At 37.2% G+C, this 22,258-nt stretch overlaps 1 protein-coding gene across 1 annotated transcript in view; it reads left to right on the top strand.

Annotated features, from left to right (window-relative positions):
- LOC129274308 (RNA-binding protein 33-like) overlaps positions 1–22,258 on the top strand; it is a 36,383-nt gene extending 14,125 nt beyond the window's left edge. The window contains exons 8-21 of the mRNA XM_064109000.1: positions 1,343–1,490; positions 2,640–2,776; positions 4,361–4,435; positions 4,815–5,004; positions 6,014–6,101; positions 7,631–7,760; positions 9,367–9,537; positions 9,911–10,097; positions 10,710–10,820; positions 11,715–11,830; positions 12,313–13,163; positions 13,990–14,170; positions 15,017–15,105; positions 15,811–22,258. Coding sequence (XP_063965070.1) covers positions 1,343–1,490; positions 2,640–2,776; positions 4,361–4,435; positions 4,815–5,004; positions 6,014–6,101; positions 7,631–7,760; positions 9,367–9,537; positions 9,911–10,097; positions 10,710–10,820; positions 11,715–11,830; positions 12,313–13,163; positions 13,990–14,170; positions 15,017–15,105; positions 15,811–15,853 — 2,517 coding nt within the window. The 3' untranslated portion in view covers positions 15,854–22,258. The remainder of the gene's footprint in view (positions 1–1,342; positions 1,491–2,639; positions 2,777–4,360; positions 4,436–4,814; positions 5,005–6,013; positions 6,102–7,630; positions 7,761–9,366; positions 9,538–9,910; positions 10,098–10,709; positions 10,821–11,714; positions 11,831–12,312; positions 13,164–13,989; positions 14,171–15,016; positions 15,106–15,810) is intronic.

Here is a 22,258-nt window from a genome sequence, read left to right on the forward strand (position 1 = left end):
CGAATCTTGCTTAAAAACTTATTTTTGTGTGGTGTTTTCAGTCAAGTATCATCCTTAAACTGCTCAAATTGATTAATGTTGCTTATTATAAAAAGTCTATAAAAAAATGTATATATTTGGAGCTCTTTTTCGGGAATTAAAGCAAAAATTATGGTTTCACACATTAAGCATAATACCTCGGTCACATTTGCTCTATGGCCGAACGGCCAGTCGAAAACAGTCGTTTTAACATTTCTTGTACCAGCTGCATTTAGGTGGTTTGAATGCATAAAACGGCTGTTTTCGACTCGCCGTACGGCGGCCGTAGAGCAAATGTGACCGAGGTAGAACTTAGCATAATGAACTAAAAGTGATTTTCATGAAATAAATCACTGTACAATTATGTAGATTAGGTGGTGGGCAACATGCATGCCAATTTATGGTGCGATTGACACCCAAGATTTCAAGGTGGGTCTGCGAGGACCAACAGCCTAGTAAGGGTTAAAATCGCTTGAAAGGAAATATCTTACAGTTGTTGATATGATGACCTAGGAATTGCCGTCTGAAACAATTATGATGGTTCAATCCAACCCTGATCAACACTGAAAAGTATTCAATCACAACCAGCTTTTATTAAATTTACTATGATTTCTTGATCCATAATGTCATCTTTTGGTGTCGTGGGCATGTATTCTTAGGCCCGTATTCTGAACTCGAGTTTAAATTAAACCGTAGTTTTAAGTTGTGGTTTAACTATGGAGAGCCAATTGTTACATAAATCACTAACAGTAGAGATATCACATTTCAGCTCATTTGGCTCTCAAATCATTCATAATTGTCTAGGAAGTATAAAAAGATGATTGTCTTCTCCATCAATGAATCAGGAAAGAGCACAGTAAACATAAGAAACATACAACTTAATCAAAACTTTGACACTTTAAACTTCCCATAATTTAAGAATAGACCATGGTCTAATTTAAACCTGACTTCAGAATACGGGCCATAGAGTACATGATCAAAATGTTGCATCCTGGGTAAAGATCCAGGAAGTATACAAGTAGTTTAGGTCTTTAGCTGGTGCTGTTCAAAGTGACTGTTGTATACTGCTTTAAGCTAAACTTGAATCAGAACTATTAATCTAACCATAATCTTTCTCCTCATGCTGAATAAATCTTATCACAACCATAAACACACCCTTGTGACATCTGTGAAATTAAACAGAAGCCAACACTTTGGTCATTACAAGCACTTAATTAAATTCTTTATTCTTCTTCGTATTTGGTAAATAAATCATATTTTAAAGAATAATAATTTATGAATTAAAGATATTTTTTTGTATGTTGTATGTTTTTTGTATATTAAGCAACAGCAGACATCTCAGCCATGGTCGAGCACCCCACCCCAACAGCAGCATCCAGTGAGTAGTGGGCCCCCTCCAACATCATCAGCAGGGTGGGGTCACCAGCAACCCCAGCAAGGGACGTGGTCAAACCAGCCACAACAACAAGGAGGTACATGCTTCTGCTCGAAATGATTCATAGTGGTGATGACGGTGGTAGTGGTGGTTATGATGATGGTGATGATGAGGGTGATATTGATGGTGATGATGATGAGGGTGATGATGATGATGATGGTGGTGGTGAAGGTAATGATGATGGTGATGATGATGATGATGGTGATGATGAAGAAGATGAAGGTAATGATGATGGTGATGAAGATGATGGTGACGATGATGATGAAGATGATGACAATAATGGTGATGATGAAGGTGATGATGATGGTAATGATGATGATGATGAAGATGAAGGTAATGATGATGATGATGATGATGATGATGAAGATGAAGGTAATGATGATGGTGATGAAGATGACAACAATAGTGGTGGTAATGATTTGGTGATGATGATTTTGAAGTTGGTGGTTGATGATTTTATGTATATGTAATGATATGTATCTATGTTATGTTATGTTTCTGTAATATTAAAGTATCATGCAAAAATTTACCTTGACATCTATTTGATTTGGCCAATGTTTACAACTCCATGAAGCTTGTAGAGTTAATATGGTATGTGTGTCTTTATTTTACAAGATTGATTTTTTCCAAACATAATGCTAGTCAATTCATTTCAATCATGGTTTATTTCGTACAAAAACAATACATGTTACACAGCCAAAAGGCTGAAATTAGCATGTTTACAATAAAATGTTCACAAGTCATACATTGGTAAAAGCAACAATTACAATTTAAACAGCTACATGTAAGGATTTGTGATGAACGTAGATAATAGATAATTTTAAAGAGCAAGTGTAAGTAAGAATTCATTAAATATGAAATAGAATTTTAAAAAATATGTAAATAAATACAATATCAAAATGTGATAAATATTAGACAATTAAAATTGAAATAGTAATTTGATTGAAATGGAGACTAAAACAATGACAAAAATTTGAGTTGATTTCAAGGCTATGAAAGTAAAATTTATTCAGAATTTAGTACATCTATGAAATATGGTATTGCACTTTTTCTAAACCGATCTGTTATGCATGTTATCTGAGCAAAGATTTGAACACTTAAAGATTGAGATATTTTACCTAGTCAATGACAATATACTACAATGTCTGTAACCAAGTTATCTTATTGATACTCCCATGCAAACTAGGTCCGGTGTATACAAGCTCCAACCAGCCCAGTAATCAACCTCATGGGCCTCCCCAACCTTATGGGGGAGGGGCACCTATACCCCACCATCAGCAACAAGGGGGTCCTCCGGCGCACCCCCCTCATCATCAAGAACAAGTGAGGCCGTTATGTTTACTCTTACTAGCAGCCGCAGCAGTAGAGTCAGCAAGAGTAGTGGTAGTGGTAGTGATAGTAGTAGTACAGGGGGTGTTTCATAAAGCTGTTTGTAGGTCAGGCAAGATTTTTCACTCAACTGGTGACCTGCTGTGATGTTAGAATTTGATATGTCGATTAAAATGGCTATTATCAAATATCTGAATGCAAGTTTTGTATTAATTAGTCAAAAGGTTACTGAAATTCAGTCCCCTATCTTGAAACAGAAGGGAAGGTTTCGGGTATCCCATAGGCACAAGAATAGATCACCAGACCTGCTTAACTTGAAACATCTTTATAAAACACCCCACTGGGTGCTGCTTCATGAAGACTTGTTATAATAACAAATGCACAATTTCTAGAACAAATTTTACTGTCAGCCAATCAGACTGATGGATTTCAGTAGCTTTTAACTATTATTGCAAATTTGTTGTTATAACAAGTTTAATGAAGGGGGCCTCTGGTAGAGGAAATAGTAGTGGGAATAGTGGTAGTAGTAGAAATAGTCGTAGCTGTGCAATCACTAGTAATATTACATATAGTGTTAAGCGGATTATTAATAGTAACAATTACAGCTGTTTATAGTTGTAGCAGCATAAATCAAGGATTTTTCTTTTGCATGACGGCTGCTTCTACGGCGATTAAATTGAGCATCTTCTCATACGTCAACAGAGCTGCCAAGAAGTAGCTGATTTTCAGTAAAAAAAAAATTAGAATACTGATGGTTTCACACAAAATACTGATTTAAAAATTTTCATTTTATGTGTGTCTCATGGTAATTATTTGAAAATACTAATTCCTCACCAAAATACCAGTTTTCAGCTTAAAAATATTGAAATGTGACTTTTTCAGCTTGTCGGCTTCGAGGTTTTGTCAGTTCTCCTGTTCTTGACTATAGATTGGAATCAGTGTCGTGCCAAAAACGACAACATGGCAATAGAGTTTTTATTCATGTGATTCTTTTTCAATATGTCAATGCAAGTTCTTCCTGACCTAAAATTTGAAAAGATTGATTCACAGAAAGGAAGCGCTGTAACACCCAACAGCACAGATATAGTCGCAACAGTTGTAGAGGCATCCGCCATCCAGACCTAAAGCTCCCCATTATAGCCTGTTGGAATGATGTATTTTAAGAATCGCTGTTCATGATTCACTGGTGATGATGTTTTTTCCATTACACTGACCAACAGGATTAGAGTGGATTTTTATTAACATTTCTTTTTGGTGTAATAGGATTACTTTCAATGATATGCTGCAACTGCTTTGATAATTTTCCAAGATATGGGGAAATCATAATCCACAACACTGAACAATGAGTGGAAATAATTATATTCCATGAATTTTTAAATATTTTGGGGCGAGGTTGCATTGCAGCACAAATTGAGGGGGAAAAAAAAGCACACAAATATCAAAGTCCAACGAGAAGGCCAAATCAAATTTTGTTCAATTCCATGGCCCTAGATGGTCTTTGATAAAAGTAAACTCTGATATGATACGAAGTTAAAGATAAGTCAAATTTTTTAATTGCCTATTGCCTTTTTGTTACAGCCGCCCCGTCAAGGAGGTCCTCCAGTTCATCAGCAACATGAGCAGTTTTCACATCCTTGTCCAAACCAACCTCAGGTAAATGATTATATTTTGTATTATTCATAGTCGGGTCATTCCAAAAAGAGTAATATTTCATGAAAATCTTAACTCAACCATCTATCAACCCACAGCCCATACCTACATGTATGCAAGAATGAGGATAAACAGAATAGCTGCCTTCACATTCAAAATATGATACGACGGCTATAATTTTCAGGTCAAACAGTTGTGTGTAGTCCCATATATGCTGTTCTGTGTGGCATACACATGACTCATTGCACAAAATGAGTTGATTTCTGATCATGAGTAGGCTACACAGTAATTATCCAATACTTCATATTCAACATTTCCCATTCACTTTGAGGGATTTTCTACCACATTTCAATCATGGCTAGAATATATGTTTATATCATAGCATCATGGTCCTCCTCAACACCAGCCACCCAACCAGTACCAAGGGCCACCACCACCGGCCCAATCCCAAGGACAGAGGTTCGATTCCCCACCAATGCAGCCCTACCATCAGCAGCCGGGAGGTCAGTTTAACACCGCAGACCAGGGAAGGTTCAGGCAGCCAAGGCCTGTCAATCAGCAACAGCAGATGAGGTGAGCAAGCTTTTAAGGATTCCTGGACATGTTAAGCAGCAGTTAGTCGGTAGATTGCATTTTACAGACTCCTTAGGAGCACTTCATAAACAGGAAGGGTTGTATGTTTTGAACAGGATAAATTTGCCGAAAACGATATTAGAGTGATAATAACAATGATAATATAGGGAATTTGTATAGTTTTTTTTTTTTCAAGTTGATGAATTTGCAGAAAATTGTTTTAGAAAATAAAAGCAATGATGATATATGGAATTTGTACAGGACATGTATCCAACATTCAGGTGCTCAAGGTGCTCCAATATTATGCTGGCTAAGCTAGGCTACTGAAGAGTTTTGTTTGTTTGTACATTTCATTGGAACCCTGTTGATGTGATGTATTTCAAGAATCGCTGTTCATGAGACATCAGTGATGAGAAACTTACCATGTACTGATCGACAGGAATTAAAGGGTATTGTTTAGGCTGGTATTGGCCCCCTTGTGAAAATAATATTTCATAGCATAGAGGAACACTAATAAATTTATATTTAGATGATTCAGTACAAAGATTCCATTTTTGGAAAGGTGAGAATATTCTCTTTGGTTTCAGTCTTTTCATTTAATTAAGATGATTTATGCTTCAAATGCTTTCATATGATTAATCAGAAATATCTGAAAAGTTTGACCAAACCAAACATCCATAGTTGATCATGGTGGATGTCGATATTGGTGTTGATATTGAAATAAGGGCGATTGCTGCGAGTGTGAGATGAATCTGGCCACCCACGTTCATGGGGACAAACTGGATTTAAAACTTTGGAATGATGATGATGATGATGATGATGATGATGATAGTGGTGGTGATGATGATGATGATGATGATGATGGTGATGATGATGATGATGATGGTGGTGGTGGTGGTGGTGGTGGTTGTGGTGGTGGTGGTGCTGGTGGTGGTGGTGGTGATGATGGTGATGGTGATGATGATGATGATGGTGATGATGATGATGATGATGATGATGACATTGATTGGGGTCCAAGACCTGTTCAACAGCAAGCGCAGAGAGGCAACCAAAACATGGCACCGGTGAGACAAAAGTCACCTCAACAACAACGGCCGTAAGTATATTTATCACATTAGGGAATATGACTGCTACCTTACTTACGACTGTACACAACACTCTCAAAATCTTTTCGCTAATTTCCAGAACTGCTAATCAAATAAAGACTTAAAATTACTCAATGCTTATGACATGCTGATTCACTATCATATAATCAATTCTTGTCAGATTTGTATGTGGTCCCATATATTAATTTCTGTGTATAAAACCAGTATATTTCAAATCAAAAGGCAACAGTTGAATCTCACACAGAACGCCTTTGTGAATGCAACTACAGTAGAAACTGCATAAGTTCAATTTTGTGGAACCACAGTAATCTTTTTGACTTGCATGAATGTACATGTAAATAGCAGATGTTTTAAATAATAGATAATAATATAGGATTTGTATAGCGCACGTATCCACCTTTGCTAGGACCACGACGCCCCCACATTGTATACAATATTCTTATCTTAAATATGCTTTGACTTAAAATGCATTTTATTGGACTTAAAGGAAATCCACTTATACAGCTTCTACTGTAATTTACATGACACATGGCTTTAATCACATTAATATTGAATAACTAGTACTGCAGTGGATCCATTGCTCATTCTATATCTTCCATATCAAACAATAATGGCTATTTCATGTCTGGTGAAATGATGACCTAGGAATTGCCGTCTGAATATACAATGATGGTTCAATCCAACCCTGATCACCGCCTTAAATCATTTTAACAGATTAACTCTTTTTCAATGGGGGCTCGCATGCCTCTGGGCAATAGTACTGAATTTTACTTTTGCGAGCCCTGGCCCATGGAAAAAACGTTTTCTTACTCTTTTCTTTCATTTCTACTTTACCCATATTCAATTATCCAATTTCAGATTGTATTTTTGTAATTACATTGTACAATTTTTGCATGTTTTTAATGGCCGAATAAATAATAATAATAATAATAATAACAAATTCATTAATTATTCTTACCCTTAACGGAATAATTTTCCTGGTATTGCATCGCAATGTGCTCCACATTTTTTAAAGACTGCCATGCATAAAGTCTTTTGAATAGCATATTTTCACATAGACTGTACATTACCTAGTTTGAGAGCTTTTCTCTTATGATCAAAAAAGCTATTCAAATTTGTAAAACAAAATTATTCCCTGTTTAACAAACACTATTCAAGACCACCACCGGTATTAACCTTTCTCATTATCATGCTCGTACAGGGACAGTGATTTTCAATATCAAATATTGTCTGCTCTATTGAAGGGAAATCATAAAGCCTTTCTTAACTTGGAGATACACCTGGGTCCCGTTACACAAAGGGTAGCGATTAATCGTACGCTTGATTTTTACAAATGATTGTACAATGTACTCAATGTAATCAATCGTGGAAACATGTTCTACGATCATTGTTAAGCTTTGTGTTACTGGCCCCTGCATAGAAGTAGCGTGCCCTGCCCTCTCCCTCTCTCTTTCTCAGTAAAAAAGCAGAGTGCATATTAATTATGTTATATGTGATCGTTTGTTATGTTTTTTGGCAGGCCTCAGAAACCGGTACCCCCTCCTAGTCAACTGATCCAGGCTGCCCAGGGAGCCAAAGCTAAAGCACCGACTACAGACCTCAGACAAGTCATCTCAAGTAAAAAGGCCACAGGCACATCTAAAGGACAGGTAAATAGCAATTTCATATCTTTGTTGTATTTCCAAATGGGAAGAGCCATGATGTAGGTGGTTCTGACCAAAGACACTACAAGTGGAACACTGGACAGTCAATAGAGTGTGTAGTGAAACGCTTGGAAAGAGCGCCCTCTAGCGTTGGGTAAGTATACATTTGCGTGCCGCCATTTTGGGTTATGTATAAAACGTGGGGAAATGGTGGAGGGGTGAAGGAAGAGGCGATTTTCACTATATAACATTTTTTTCTGCGAAAAAAAAAATCTAATAAACTTATAGATGAATATATCTTAGAGGTTTCTGGGAAAATGGAGGTGGAATTATCTCCAAGCACCGCCCTTTTGCCTCACTTACCTCCTCCGTCATTTTCCCCATGTGCGAAATACACAACCGCATGCCGATGTGCAAAGGTTTACTTACCTAATGCTAGTTGGTGCCTTCTCCACTTACAAAATTGAGCATTCAAAAAAATTGCAGAAGTTTCCAGTCTTCCCCTTGCAGTGTCTTGGTTCTGACTCTCCATTTGTAATCAGAGAGTCGATCCCAGCGTGGGGTCTAGCATCTTTTTGCAAGACGTCAATCCACACTCCTCCCAGGTGCTGTATGGGTACCAGGTGTGTGTAAGTCATTGTAGCCTGTCCAGCATTGTGTGAGCCTCAATGGCGACCAGCTGGAATACTCCCCAGGGAGTGGAGGGTGATGCTTGAATCCTATGGCCGGGGTAATGATAAGTATGCAAGCGTTAATGATTGTCTTGAGCATCTTGTAAACAACCAGATTATTATTTTGATATGATTAATAATCAATGATATTTCTGTAACATCTTTCCCCCAAGATAATAAGGGGTACTTTGATCTATATGTTATCCTTCCTTAGTATACAAGATGAAATGAATTTAAATTACAAGGCATTGAAACTGTTTATGTTAGTCCAGTACATACTGAACATGAGATTATTTGAATAGGTAGGTCTTCAGATTTGTTTGTATTGTTCCAATGTTGATGACAATTTTAGAAGAGGGAGCTTATTCTATAGCCTGGGTGTAGCAGAGAGAGATGTATCGTATATAACTTGGTGAAATATTTTGGCAGTTTTAAAGGTGTTTTATGTTTCATTTTATATAACTACCCAAAGGGTTAATAACTTTTGCATAATGGTTAACAAGTTTGCCTCTAAGTCTCTCAAAGTATCATGCCTTGGGTAGTTTGAAAGTGAAGTGAAATCAATAAAATTTGGGTTGGACGTACATACATGTAACAGTTGATTATTTTATGGAAGTGCTTCATATAAAAGATATAACGCTCTCAATGTATTATAGCTTGAGCATTTTGGAAAAAATTGAAGTAGAATAGAGAAAATGTGGGTCTGCCTTATACCCATAGAATGAAATTGCAGCCCCTGGGTATTATGATATAGGTGTTATTTTTGTAGATTATAAGGGCTAAATGACTATCTGAGTAGTGTAATGATACATAATGTAACCATGGTAACAGGTCTAACATGATGATGACAATGATGAGTATTTTATGGAATTGTCATATAGGTTAAAAAAAAAAAAGAATAGTATCGATGTTGAGTATCGTGCTTTGTGTCTCCCGACTAGATTGATGAGGAAGCAGAGACTAAGAAATTGAGGGTTATGATTGATGAGCAGAAGAAGTTAAGGGAGGCCATCATGAAACGAAAGGAAGAGAGACGTCAGCAGCTGGCAGCACAGAAACAAGCTGATCTCAAGAAAAGAATATCAGAACAAAAGAAGCAACAAGGAGGCACAGTAAGTATAAATAGGTGGTTAGGTTTCAAAAGAGAGATTGGAGTAGTGACATTGATGTTCTTTTGTGGTAGATACTGTGACAAACTAACTTCCTAATGTCTCATAGGAATGCGTTAAACATGGTGAATCTGTTAGACAGGCAGAATCATTCTCAACTTTCTAAGAAAATGTCATTTTATGGTAAGAGAAACTGTCATGTAACTACCTATTTCAGTTTTACTTCATATAATCCACACAATAACAATTTTATGGTGTACCTGTACCTGTTCATATAGTGTATTAACGAATCAACCACAGTGTCAGGCAATTTTAGTGGATTACCAACAAGCTTGTCATTATAACCTAGTTCCTATATTTTCCTTTTCTACTTTAGTCCAACCAACCATCAACAGCAAAGAAGATCAAATCTCCCATGAAGCGTAGAGGGAGCGCTTCAGGCCCTCAGCAGGAGAGTCGACCACCAAAGATGGTCTCCCCACCTAGTCAGACAACACCACAGTTTCACCATCAACAACAGGAGCAACATGTGGTATACAACACCAACCAAAATGCAAGTCATGGTAAGTACACTGCAAAAACTCTGGTGTTGATTTAACACCAGCCCGGAATCTATACATGTCCACACCAGAGAAGTGTTCAACAACACCAGTTTCGTTTTGATCTAACACCAGATAGGTGTTTATACAACACCAATTAGTATCAAAACAGCATCGGTTTGATTCCAAACCGGTGTTGTTTCAATACTCCTCTGGTGTGGACATATATAGATTCCGGGCTGATGTTAAATCAACACCGGAGTTTTTGCAGTGTAGTATGTTGATCACCATTCCAGTGTTGGTGGGATTCCATAAATGGTTTGTTGCCGTTTCTATTCTGAGATACTCAGAAGTAAAATAAGGCTAAGCTCAGATGCTATGTAAGGTTTTTTCATTCATCTGTATGAATAATAACAAATGAAAGATGAGATGGGGTCTTTGATATTTCATCCCTCTTGACTAAATGATTAAATTGAATATTTTTGGAAATCTGCTGAATCAATAATCACTTTATAACTACCACTTCAATGTGTACAGTAAGCATGTTACATAGTAATGTGAATAACATAAATATTGATATTTTAATTATTGATTATTGATATTTTTAGTTTTTTCTCTTTTGTGTCCCCTTTGTAGATGAGGGGTCTCCTCCATTCCATCATCACTCAGGCGGAGGAGGTTTCCAGCAGCATCCGCAGCAGCCACCGGGTCAGCAGTGGAGAGAGCAGGGAAATGTTAAGGTTAGTAATGCACCACATATTAATCTACTGATTACTGAAGTACTGACTTCCCATTAGATTTGTATAGGGTCTTACTGGTTCAAGTTGGCAATAGGTTAAGGGTTGTAAGGTGTAGGAGGTGAAGGAGGTTGCCAGCAACATCCGCAGCAGCCACCGGGTCAGCAGTGGAGAGAGCAGGGAAATGTTAAGGTTAGAAAGGCACAATGTTAACCTACCGACTACTGGATTATGTAATTCCGATTAGATTTGTATAGGGTCCTACTGGTTCTAGTAGGCAATAGGTTAAGGGTTGTTAGGTGTAGGAAGTAAAAGAAGACCAAAGATTATGGGAAGAAGGAGTGCAGTGAGGTTGGTCTGAATGAAGAGGATGCGTGATACCCAATGAAATTGAAGGAGGAGGATGGCGTAGGAGGAAAAGGAAGACCAAAGATTACATGGAAAGATACGGTGAAGAAGGAACGCAGTAAGGTTGGGCTGAACAATGAGGATGCGTAGGACTGAAAGAATTGAAAGGATTGAGTGTCATCATGGCGCAAGATTTGGTGACACTTCATATGAGGGGAAATGCTGTATGAAATTAGATAATGGTGGTGATTCTTAGGGTGGTATTGCAAAAATGGTTTTAACTTCTCTAGTATCTTTTTCTTATTGTTAGTATATTTAAAAAAAAAATGATAGGACTACTATAACGTCAAGTTTGTACTTGTGGGCTTCAGAAATGATAGCAGTGAAGAGACAAAGTACCTATTTAAGTTGATTATGGATCCACTATTAATGTACACTCCAATGAGCATCAGTTTCCATTTTCTTTTCTTATCAATGTGTCCTTCTCAGGTGTTAACAGGTATGGGCCCTCCTCAGGGTCGACCTCAGGGCCCACCTCGGGGCCCACCTCGTGGACCACCTCAGGGCCCACCGCAGGGTCAACCCATCCCCACTCTAGGAGGGGCCCAGACCACAATGTCCTCCCCTCCAAACAGAGGTGGTGGTGCTGGTGGCCAGGCATATAGAGGAAGAGTAAGTTAATATTACTTTTACTTGACTTTGATCAACTTGAAAATGCAGTGGATTATGGGAATGATATAAATAGTCCTTTAATTTCTTGGATTGTTCAAATACTAAGTTGCAGATAATGACCCATCAATTAATTAACCAAATTCCTTGAAAAGTGCTGGAATTTGTTATACCTTGAATGTGTAGGGACTGCCAAAAAAAGCTTTGATTGGGGAGATTTTGAAACAATTGTTTGGCTTTTTTCAGTCATCAGTGGCTAAGGAAAGTGAGATTGTTTCTTTACCAAATGGTGCAATGGATTGGAAATATGGAGCATTACATGATTTCTATTGGGCATAACTTAGTATGGGAAAAAAGCAACTGGTGTCCCAACAGAAAGTGACAACTAAATCTCTGACTCGGAATGAATAGTATGATTTTTAATGTCATTGTGCATTTTTTATTTATTCTGTGTGAAACAATTATTCAATATTTGTTGTACTCAGGGTCAACATCAAATGAGAGGCCAAGTCAGAGGTCAATTCAGGGGCAGAGGTCGCGGTCAGATACGTGGACGAGGTAGGAGAGGGTCTCAATCCGGTTCCATGCCCCCGCCACAGCAGCAAGAGTTCCAGCAAGATGATTTCCAACAAGATTTCGCACAGGATTCCTTCCAGCAGCGAGGACCATCCCCCAACCAACCACCGCCCCCAGGTCCCAACCAGGAATACCAACAACACCCAGAGGCACCCCATCCTGGAGGCCAACAGTTCCACCAAGATGGCCCACCCCAGGAAAGGACAGTGCTCATGCCACAGAACTTCCATCAAGGGAATGATGGTGGTGGTAGACCATACAGGGGTGGGCGGAGGGGTAGAGGGACCATGCGAGGTGGCCAACGGGGTAGAGGGATGATGCAGGGGAGGGGTGCAATGAGAGGGAATGCCGGAAGAGGACATGACCCCTCCGGTAGAGGTATTAATAGAGGAAGGGGCAACATGCGAGGAGGACAAAGAGGCGGTATGCCTGGACAGAGAGGCGGTATGCCTGGACAGAGAGGAGGCATGCAACAGGGACAAAGAGGGGGTTTTGTAAACCAAAGGGGTGGCTATCAAGGACGAATGGATGGGATGCAGGAACAGATGGTGCCAGATAACCCTGGGGGAAATCGCGGTATGAGAGGAGGAAGGGGCAACCTCCAGAGGGGGCGAGGAAGGGGAAGGGGTGGGGTGCATGATAGACTTACATTACCACCCCAGCAGCAGCAACAACCACCACCACCACCACTACTGCAGCAGAATGTACAGCAACATCATGAGGAGATGCAGCCACAACCAGTACAAAGAATGATTATCAGGTAAAAGGCAATCAAGCTAAATGTACAAGCTGACAGGAGATTTAGTTTCTGGATGTAGAAGTAGGGAGATGGTATAATAAAAATAAATAATAATATAGGATTTGTATAGCGCACGTATCCACCTTGCTAGGTGCTCAAGGCGCTCCTATATCTGGGAGAAAAGTGAAAATCAATGTGATGGTACTTGAATGCCTCCATGCCACCCAGCGTTATCAAGGACTAATAATCGATCCTGCGAATCAAACCATGATTGTTTTTATACTCTAAATGCATCTTCGTCATGGCTGCCCGTAGGTATGCTCTTTATCCATGGCCATATGAAGCATTGCTTGTGGAAATGACTCTCATCAAGAATAAAATTTCAAAATTTACTTGTTAACAAGATAATGTCACATTTGTTTACCACTATATATACATGTAGTATGGGACAGTGAGATCTGGAAATGCAGTATGATCGCTCTTAAATTTGAGGTCAAACCTTTTTTTAAAACAAGTCCCGATCTGTTTGAAATTTGGATCAGAACCCTTTATGTTACCAGCTGGTCCCCATACAAAGCATATGAAATTCAGTTTTTGTATCTTATCATTCACTTTCACTTCAGCTATCTGACTGTCATATTTTGATAAGTGTACATCTATTTTTTTTTTTTCAACCCTATCTGCATGTGTTTATCCCTCACTATTTATATAACCCTCTCTCTCCATCAATGATTTAATGGTCTGCTTACCTCTAACTGTTACTTCTCTTCCTTATACTCTCAAACTCTTTATCTCAACCAAACCTACCACCTCTTCCCTCTCTGCACCCTCTTTTGACCACATCCAGAGGGGGTGAGGCCCCTCCACCAGGTCCAGCCCCTGTCAAGCAGAGGACCGTCATACCCCCAGGTGGTCAAGCCCAGCTCCCCTTCCCCAACCAGCTGTCATCGGTGGCCATCCATGGACTGGCACCTTCTACGCAGAGGGAGAGAATAGAGGGCCTGCTTCGCTCCATCGGTCCCATCAAGGTATGTGCATTAAGGGAGCATTTCATGCAACATATTGAGGTTTTCACTGAATTTTGTTATAAGCTACTGGAAACCGTGGCATCTGATTGGCCGAGAGCATGTTATTCGGTGAAAATCACTGACAAAACATTTCATCAAATGCTCATCAGGTGGGTGTTTCATGAAGGTTGTCAGTGCTGACAATTTCAGTGAAATCCTAGGTTTTGATTGGCCGAGAGGCACTGGCCTCTGACTGTTACTATAGTAACTGTCGGAGAAAGGCAACTTGTCAGTGCTGACAACTTTCATGAAACGGTCCTCAGATGTGGTGCAGCAAAGCTCAGCTACATTTCCCAAAGTTATACAGACATGGTGAAATCTACACCCTACTTGATATACTAATGAACACACATTATACCACTCAAATCACTGAAAATTTATCCAAATCTGTTTGGATGAAAATTGGCATCACAATGATTTGATCATGTCATAGTCTTATTACATGTCATTGATCCCCTCAACCCCAGGCCTCTTCATCACTAAGGGGGTGTTGGAAGAAAATATTTGCAATCAATTGCAAATTTTCAGTTGCAATTTTACAGTTGATTGATCTCTTTTAATTTTAGTAAATCATATTACACTCCTTGTTTCATGGAGCAGATTAGCCATCAATTGCAAATTTGCAATTAATTGCACGGCATATGCTTGATTTTTGGAACAAAAATAGACTTGCAATTGATCGCAAGTTTCTTGCGACGCCCCATTAGAGACAGTTTCTTCTACAAAAAGTTTTCATGGCTTGAAAAAAAATGACATCTTTTTCCTTAATCTTTGTCTTAATCCTTGTTTTATATGATGTTCTTTCAGTATCTGAAGGTAAACCTCCAGCAGAGAAAGGCTACAGCTGGATATCATAACCCAGAACATGCTCATATATTCCAACAGAGATTCCATAGGTTAGTAGTCTTTCCTCTGCTCTCTTATACTACTAGGATATTAAGGAAATACATGCTCCAATAGCTATGTGAGGAATTAAAGGACATTTCTCGTGTGTTTTGCAATATTATGAATAACATTATGCGTGATTTAACAATAAATTTGAGTATGAAGATGCAGGGAAATACCCAAGATTTTTCTGCAGTGGCTAAAGGGTGATTTAATCCCTGAATTCACCATTTCAATAACAATACAGAGAGAATTCCTTTGATGTGTGATAAGGGCTCCCTACCCCAATATTAAATGGAACATCAATCTCAATTTCATCAATTTTATCCAATCAAAAGAAATTATGAAATGTAAGACATAATCCAACAATCCATATTCAAATTGCATCAGATAGGATGTTGAAACTTGATTCACCATAGCATGTTTCTGAGAAAGTGTTATGACCAATATTGAATGTTCTGTCTTGGCCTATAATCATCAGAGCTGCCAAGTAGTAGTGGTTTTCAGTAGTTATTACTGAAAAATGAGAAAGAATACTGGTAGTTTCATGCAAATTACTGATTTCTAAAGTTTCAGTTTATGTGTTGTCCTATGGTATCTCTGTGAAAATACTGATTTTCTTACCAAAATACTGATTTTCAGCCTTTAAAATACTGAAATGCTCTTGATCAGGTTAGCATCCCTGGATCATTCCTGTATTCTTACATTTCCAACAGGCATATGATTGACCTAGCCCACATCAATGTGTCTTTAGTATGAACTCAAAAGGAAAGTGACACAACTCATCCTGGATCCAGAAAGAACCACATAGAATGGCAGATGTCCAGCTGCAGACCTTTCACTCATCTAAAGCCATCAAGAGTGACCCAGGTTGAACTGTAAGCAGAAGCTGCAGCAATGGCATCGAGGAAGTCTGTATTCTCTATCATCTATTCTGCTCCTTGTAAAATTGTCCTCTACAAGTTTATAACCATCCAATCAGTGCATTGTTTTGCATAATGGTGTAAATTGATATATCCTTGATGTAACTGTTAATTGTATATTTTGTGATAGTTGCATCATCGTTTCATATCCTGCAAACACCATATGTGGGCACCATGTTTTTAATTGTGTGGTGAATTGTAAGTGGTGTGATGTGTATGCCTTAGTATTCTCTTCACAGATTTGCCATCATTCTGGTGAGGAGTTCTGCTGTCCTGAAAGTAGCTCACAGGTTCTAGCAACAATGTGGAAAAATAATCGGCTGAATAGGAACACGAACTTTGACAACTTACAAGAAACATGAAATCGGCAAGGGTTATGTTCAACCCTTCATTCTTGGATTCACTCAACAACAAGAAGAGACACCAATCACTTAGCTACCGGGATAAGAAATATCTGAAGTTTTTTTTTTTTTAGGTTGCTATAAGAACACCCTTGTCATGGTGGGTATGAGTTTGGTGATATTCCTGCATGTCAATCCTTCAAGTTCTTGACATGCTCAATGCCGTGCCATCAAGGCTATCAGAAAGATCACCCTCGGACAACACATCCAGTGGATCAACTTTTTAGGGCTGTGCATGTATTGACATCACTTACTTCCCCTAATACAACCAAGATGAACTTGAGACACAGATTTGCACTACTTGCAACAAAGGACTCAAAGCAATTCCAGTGGATAAAAGTTATACTAGCACCCAGACATTTTTATTTACCTATCACACAGAGGATGAACAAAAAGGAAATTTCTTCTAACCAATTCCACAAGGATAGTGGTCTTCGGAACTGTATATTACCTACTGCGTACATGTACTAAATACTTTGTGTGGTGTCCATTTATCTACAGTCTGCTGTACATGTCAAATTTTGCATCTTCTGGAGTGAATGTCATCTCTTTGCATTATCGACTGTGCTTCATAGCTTTACCCAGAATCATCAACGTTTTATTGTATGTCACAGAGCAACTGCCATCTCATATGAGCTACCACAGAACCCATCAATCCCGCCAAAGGCTACAAGATGTCACCTCTTTTCATCAGCAACTGCTTCACTTAGTACTAGCAATGTCTGCAATCGCCATCGTTTCCATGTATGTTAAGAGCTACTGTCATCTTGAGAGCAGTAATAGGACCTTAAAACCCTCCAAAGGCTATAAGAAGTAAGCTCTTTTCTACAGCTACTGCTTCACTTCTTGGCCATGTCTACAGTCATCATTTGCATGTATGTTTAGAGCTACTGCCATCTTGTGTGCAGATGTAGAACCTTCAAAGGCTACAGGAAATCAACCGACACATTTAGTTGTTTGCTGCAAATGTGTAAACCTTTGCTGATACTTGTAGCATGACCAGTAATCTTCAAGTTCTGTATACCAAGTAGCCGGTAATTAATATGAAAGACACCTTTTTTTTTTGTGTTGAGATGAGGTGTCAAAGAGCATTTACTCAAGACTGTAATGGCTGTCTTACAAAGAATATGCTTACATAACCATCAACATGGTGCTCGTCATCATCCCAAGAATGTACGCATAGTCCTTGAGAGCCTTGGATGTTTACCGGTGGGTCTTGTTACTGTCCATATCTGAATGGCTCCACCATGCCTCTCACATCAGTGTCACTGTGAACTTCTGCAGGTGTTGCCTGATCACACTGCGCATGCCATAGTTAGTGTTTGTAATGGATGCTGCAGTATGTGATAGGTCCACATCTTGCATGAAATTGTACCACATGCACTGTATGATGAGAAGGTCATGGAAAGGGGCACCTTTCACATATTTTCAAATTCACCTGAATAATGCCTACCCCAAGAGATGAGATTCGTGTAACCCGATGACATAACACAGTTCCAGCTTTCTGTGCCATGGATATCATTGAACCAAGACATGAAATGATTTGAAAGACATTAATATGAACATTGATATGATAAAAATGGAGGATTAACTTCCATTAAAAGTTTAAATGGACTTTTCTGTTTTCTTAAAGGATTGACTAAAATAGGAAAAGTTGATGGCATAATCATACGTAATTACAGAGTAGCAGTCATTTTATATTCATCGGTATTAATATTCAACACCCAAGATACTTTTGCTATTCTGGGTAATTCTTTTATTTTACCAGTCTTTTCCTTGACCCATAAAAACAATTTGAAATTTGATGAAACTTCTCACCTTTCCAGAAAGAAAGTAGTTTTAAGTTTTTCAAATTAACATGAAGTAACATTCAAACTTCATTTAGTTGACGACGCTCTGTGAAATTTACAAACCATACATTACTGGAAACTTTCGAAGCTAACCTGTCACAGTTATAAATCAAGATTAGGGCTGCCTATAATATGACTGTACTACCAAACTTCAATGAATCAAAAAGATTGGGTAAAACAATTTCTTAACCATATAATGGGCTCAAAATTCAGGATATAATCCTTGTACTTTTTCTGATGACATGCAATCATTTATATTAGAGTTAACAGGAACATTACCAAGAGGACGCTTAATGTCCTCAAATTTAAAAGTGAAATTGTCACAAAAATAATCAATTGATGAAAAAGATATATTTGTCATTACAGACTTATAATATTGGAAGTTTCATAATATTCCAAAATAATTCATATTATTGATACTTTACCAAATCTTTAGATGACCTGTTACATTACATGTTGTATTTGCAGGAGGGAGATTTACTTGGCATTATTAGTCTTATGAAAAAGTTGCAACACTTCCATTAGCAGTGACAAATATATAATAATGATAAAAATAATAATAATATTTACGATTATATTGGTTGTGAAGTGCATATTTGGTATGGGTTTTTTTTTTTGCTACAAGAGAAAGAAATTTATTTGTAGGAATATGAAACATGCTTTCTTAAATTAACGAGGTCCCATTCTGTTTTTGGTTGTATGATAAGTAGTCTCCAGCAAAATTTGGAAACAGGAACATATTTTTTCTAAGATAGTGACAAGCAATCCAATTAGATATATCCACTCACATATGCCATATTTTGGTCTTACAAATATTCCTTTTTACATTTTAGACAATGCAAGACAAGGCACTTGCTAAACTTTGTTAGTTTTGTAACGTTTTGTCTAGGTTAAAATACTATGATTATGAATTGAATCTGAAAGGACTGCATCACTAAACTGACACAATAAAAAACTATCAATCACTTAAACAAAATGTAATTCAATTCTTGATGTCTTGCCCACCAGCCAATCCCACCCCCCCCCCCCTCCAAACCTTATACCCAAAATGCGAATACTTTGATTCAGTTTTAAAAAAAGACAGTATTTTTATTGCAATAGTGATAAGGAAAAGACTGGCAAAATAAATGATGTTAGTTGCATATTCTATACAAGGAGATGTGCCCATTATGCGCCATCATAATTGATTACAGCTCCCTACGAAATTAAGTCGAGTAATGTAGATCACATGAATTTTAGATAATGATAATGATATTCGTAGGCATTTATATGATGGCATTTATTTAGACATGATCTATTCCAAGTCAGAACGCACGTCAATCCTGTCTCAAACTTGAGCTACCACTTCCACTTTATAATTTTACATAATGTAATTGTATGTTAACATTGTAGCAAATTGTGATTTAATAGATGAACTGTATAATTGTCAATGAAGTCAACTTTTGTCATACCATTGCCAAATTTGCAATTAGGGTTTCAGATGTACCGTTAAAAAATCTTATCCTAGTTTTCTGCAATACATCTTGAACGAAGATCAGTTTTAGTTAGATTTTTTTCCCCTATCTTTTTTTTAGTAATATTGAATTGGAGTTGAGAATAATAGGATCAAATAGCTTCATACTTTCGATTAAGGCCTTCTTCTTTCATGAAACAAATTACAATTCATCAGTACCTTATACAGTACCAGAAATAATTCAAGAAAACATTCATCCTTAAAATAATTTGAATTCTAAATATATTTGTTACTACGTATATATGGGATGCTATATTTTCATTACAAGACTAGGAAATGAGAAAGTATGTACACTTTGAAGTACATATTATATTCAAGTTCACTTTTAAATATTGCCCAATAGTTTGTTTGTAGGATATTAAGGACAAAATCTGACCTCACTTGTCCAGACTACCTTATTAACCGGCCTTGTATCCTAATCATCTTACCTCTTACATTATTTATTCAATTCACTCAAAAGGCTTTCTAAAAAGTCTTATTTTAGAAGAATGATCAGTGTGGAGGAAAAATAAATTTTTACCATGAATTCACAGTAGGTATTTGGCCATAACATAAAATGTGTTCTCTCTATTTTGAGTGTTCAAACAATTTTTAAACTAATCCTATTCTCTAACATTGGAAGACAGTCCACTGTGCTGTGCACTTAACTCAGTGTGTACGCAATACGCAAAATATTACCAATAATGATACTTGATATTGGAAACTCCTGTTGGCCTAAATTCCATGCAAACAGAAGAAAAATTGAATAGTTTGATACAAATGATCTGTAATTGTACAGAATCATAGAAATATGACTAGAAGTAGCAGCTGCTAAATTTTACAGAAGAGACTGATTAAATCTATAGGAAGTAAACATTCAAATTTGGGATTTGAATAGCTAAAAAAAATGGTGAAAAGGGCTGAATGAACCAAAACGATGGATGGTAGTCCCAATACAACTGGAGTGGAGAAGCGAGGTCAGAAAACCCTGAGGTCCTTTTTCTCATCTCTGCCCTAGTAATATTTGTAGATTGAATTTAGTTCTAGAAATGCAACTCTCATAATTGTTTGTTGGTTGAATAATTCAAGATTAAGAGATCATGGTTTGAATGGGGTAACTTTTTATGTCCAAAATGATTTGTCAACCTGTTGATTACTGAATTCATTCCCGTACGGTTTGTGCAGACCATTCAGTTCCAGTAGGCATTTACAGGATCTCAAAATCTCTCTATTTGTAACCAGGGAATTGTTAAAATACTCTCTTCTATTTGTATCTCTTTTCCCTCTGCTTTCTATCCTTCAATTTATATCTCTTTATCTGAAGCAAATTTCCCTTTCTGTTTCGGGATAGGGTGTGAGAACCGAGAAACACGATTAATATGATGTGTTGATAATTGATTGGTCTTAATTTGACCAAGTAGAAGCATGATTTTGAAGAATTTCCCCAAACTACTTTATCATTGAAAACAAACAAGTTTTTGTGGAGGGAACTATTCCATGCAAACAACATTTTTATGCGATGTAATTTCTGGTAAAGAGTGCTTGGGTATGGTGAATATTAGATTCAACAAAATATGAGATAAATTAATGGACACCTGAATTCTGTTTCATATTAATTTTGTTACAATTATGTTAAATGACTTTTAATCAGGGAAAAATTATTTAAACAGGTGCTCAGGGTGATTTTGCCTCCGAAATGCTTGAAAAAGTTCGGGAAAATCTGTATTCTCTGCAATGTTAAAGTTTATACAATGTTGCAGATTTAGGCAGTAGGTTGTAAAAATTAGCCCCTGAAAATAAAACAAATAATGTTTTGCCTGCTTTTTATATTAAATGTCAAATCATGATCTCTTCTTGGTCCAAACGAAAGTCGGTATTCATTTTCTCAATGAAGTTAAGATGGTAGTATTAGATTATTTTGAGATTTTATATCATTGTTCTTGATGTCAGTGGCACTTGAATATCTAGCTTCAACATATACATATGTATATAATTCCTTTAAAGCTTTAATATTCAATTAATTGTAATTCAGGTAATTGCAATTATATCGGTATATATATCCTCATAGATGTGCACAAATAAGTGTTTTGAATCTTTGGATTACATACCAAATATTTTTGTCAATCTTGATTGCAAATAATGTGTTTTAAAAAATCTCAGATATTTTTTAATTGTTTTAGCAGTTGAATGGTGTAAAGCTGACTTGCAAATAAAACTGTATGTCGATTTTGAAATCGTTAGTATATGTATTTTAATGAGTAAATTACATGGAAGGACTTGAGAAAAATTTAAGACTGTAAATAGCCTCTTCTGAACAAAAATTGACATGTTTTGAAAACTTTTGGGACGATATTAGGTATTTTTTGTGAAAATTTAAAAACAAATCATGATGTACCTTTAAGTTTGTTTAACACTGGCATTTTTTTTGTTTAACGAAGATGAATTTTTTGTTATTGCACTATTAAAATGTTCACATGCTTGTGAAATCAAAACCAGAA

Source organism: Lytechinus pictus, chromosome 13 (genome assembly GCF_037042905.1).
Source record: "Lytechinus pictus isolate F3 Inbred chromosome 13, Lp3.0, whole genome shotgun sequence".
In the NCBI taxonomy this organism is placed as follows: Eukaryota; Metazoa; Echinodermata; class Echinoidea; order Temnopleuroida; family Toxopneustidae; genus Lytechinus; species Lytechinus pictus.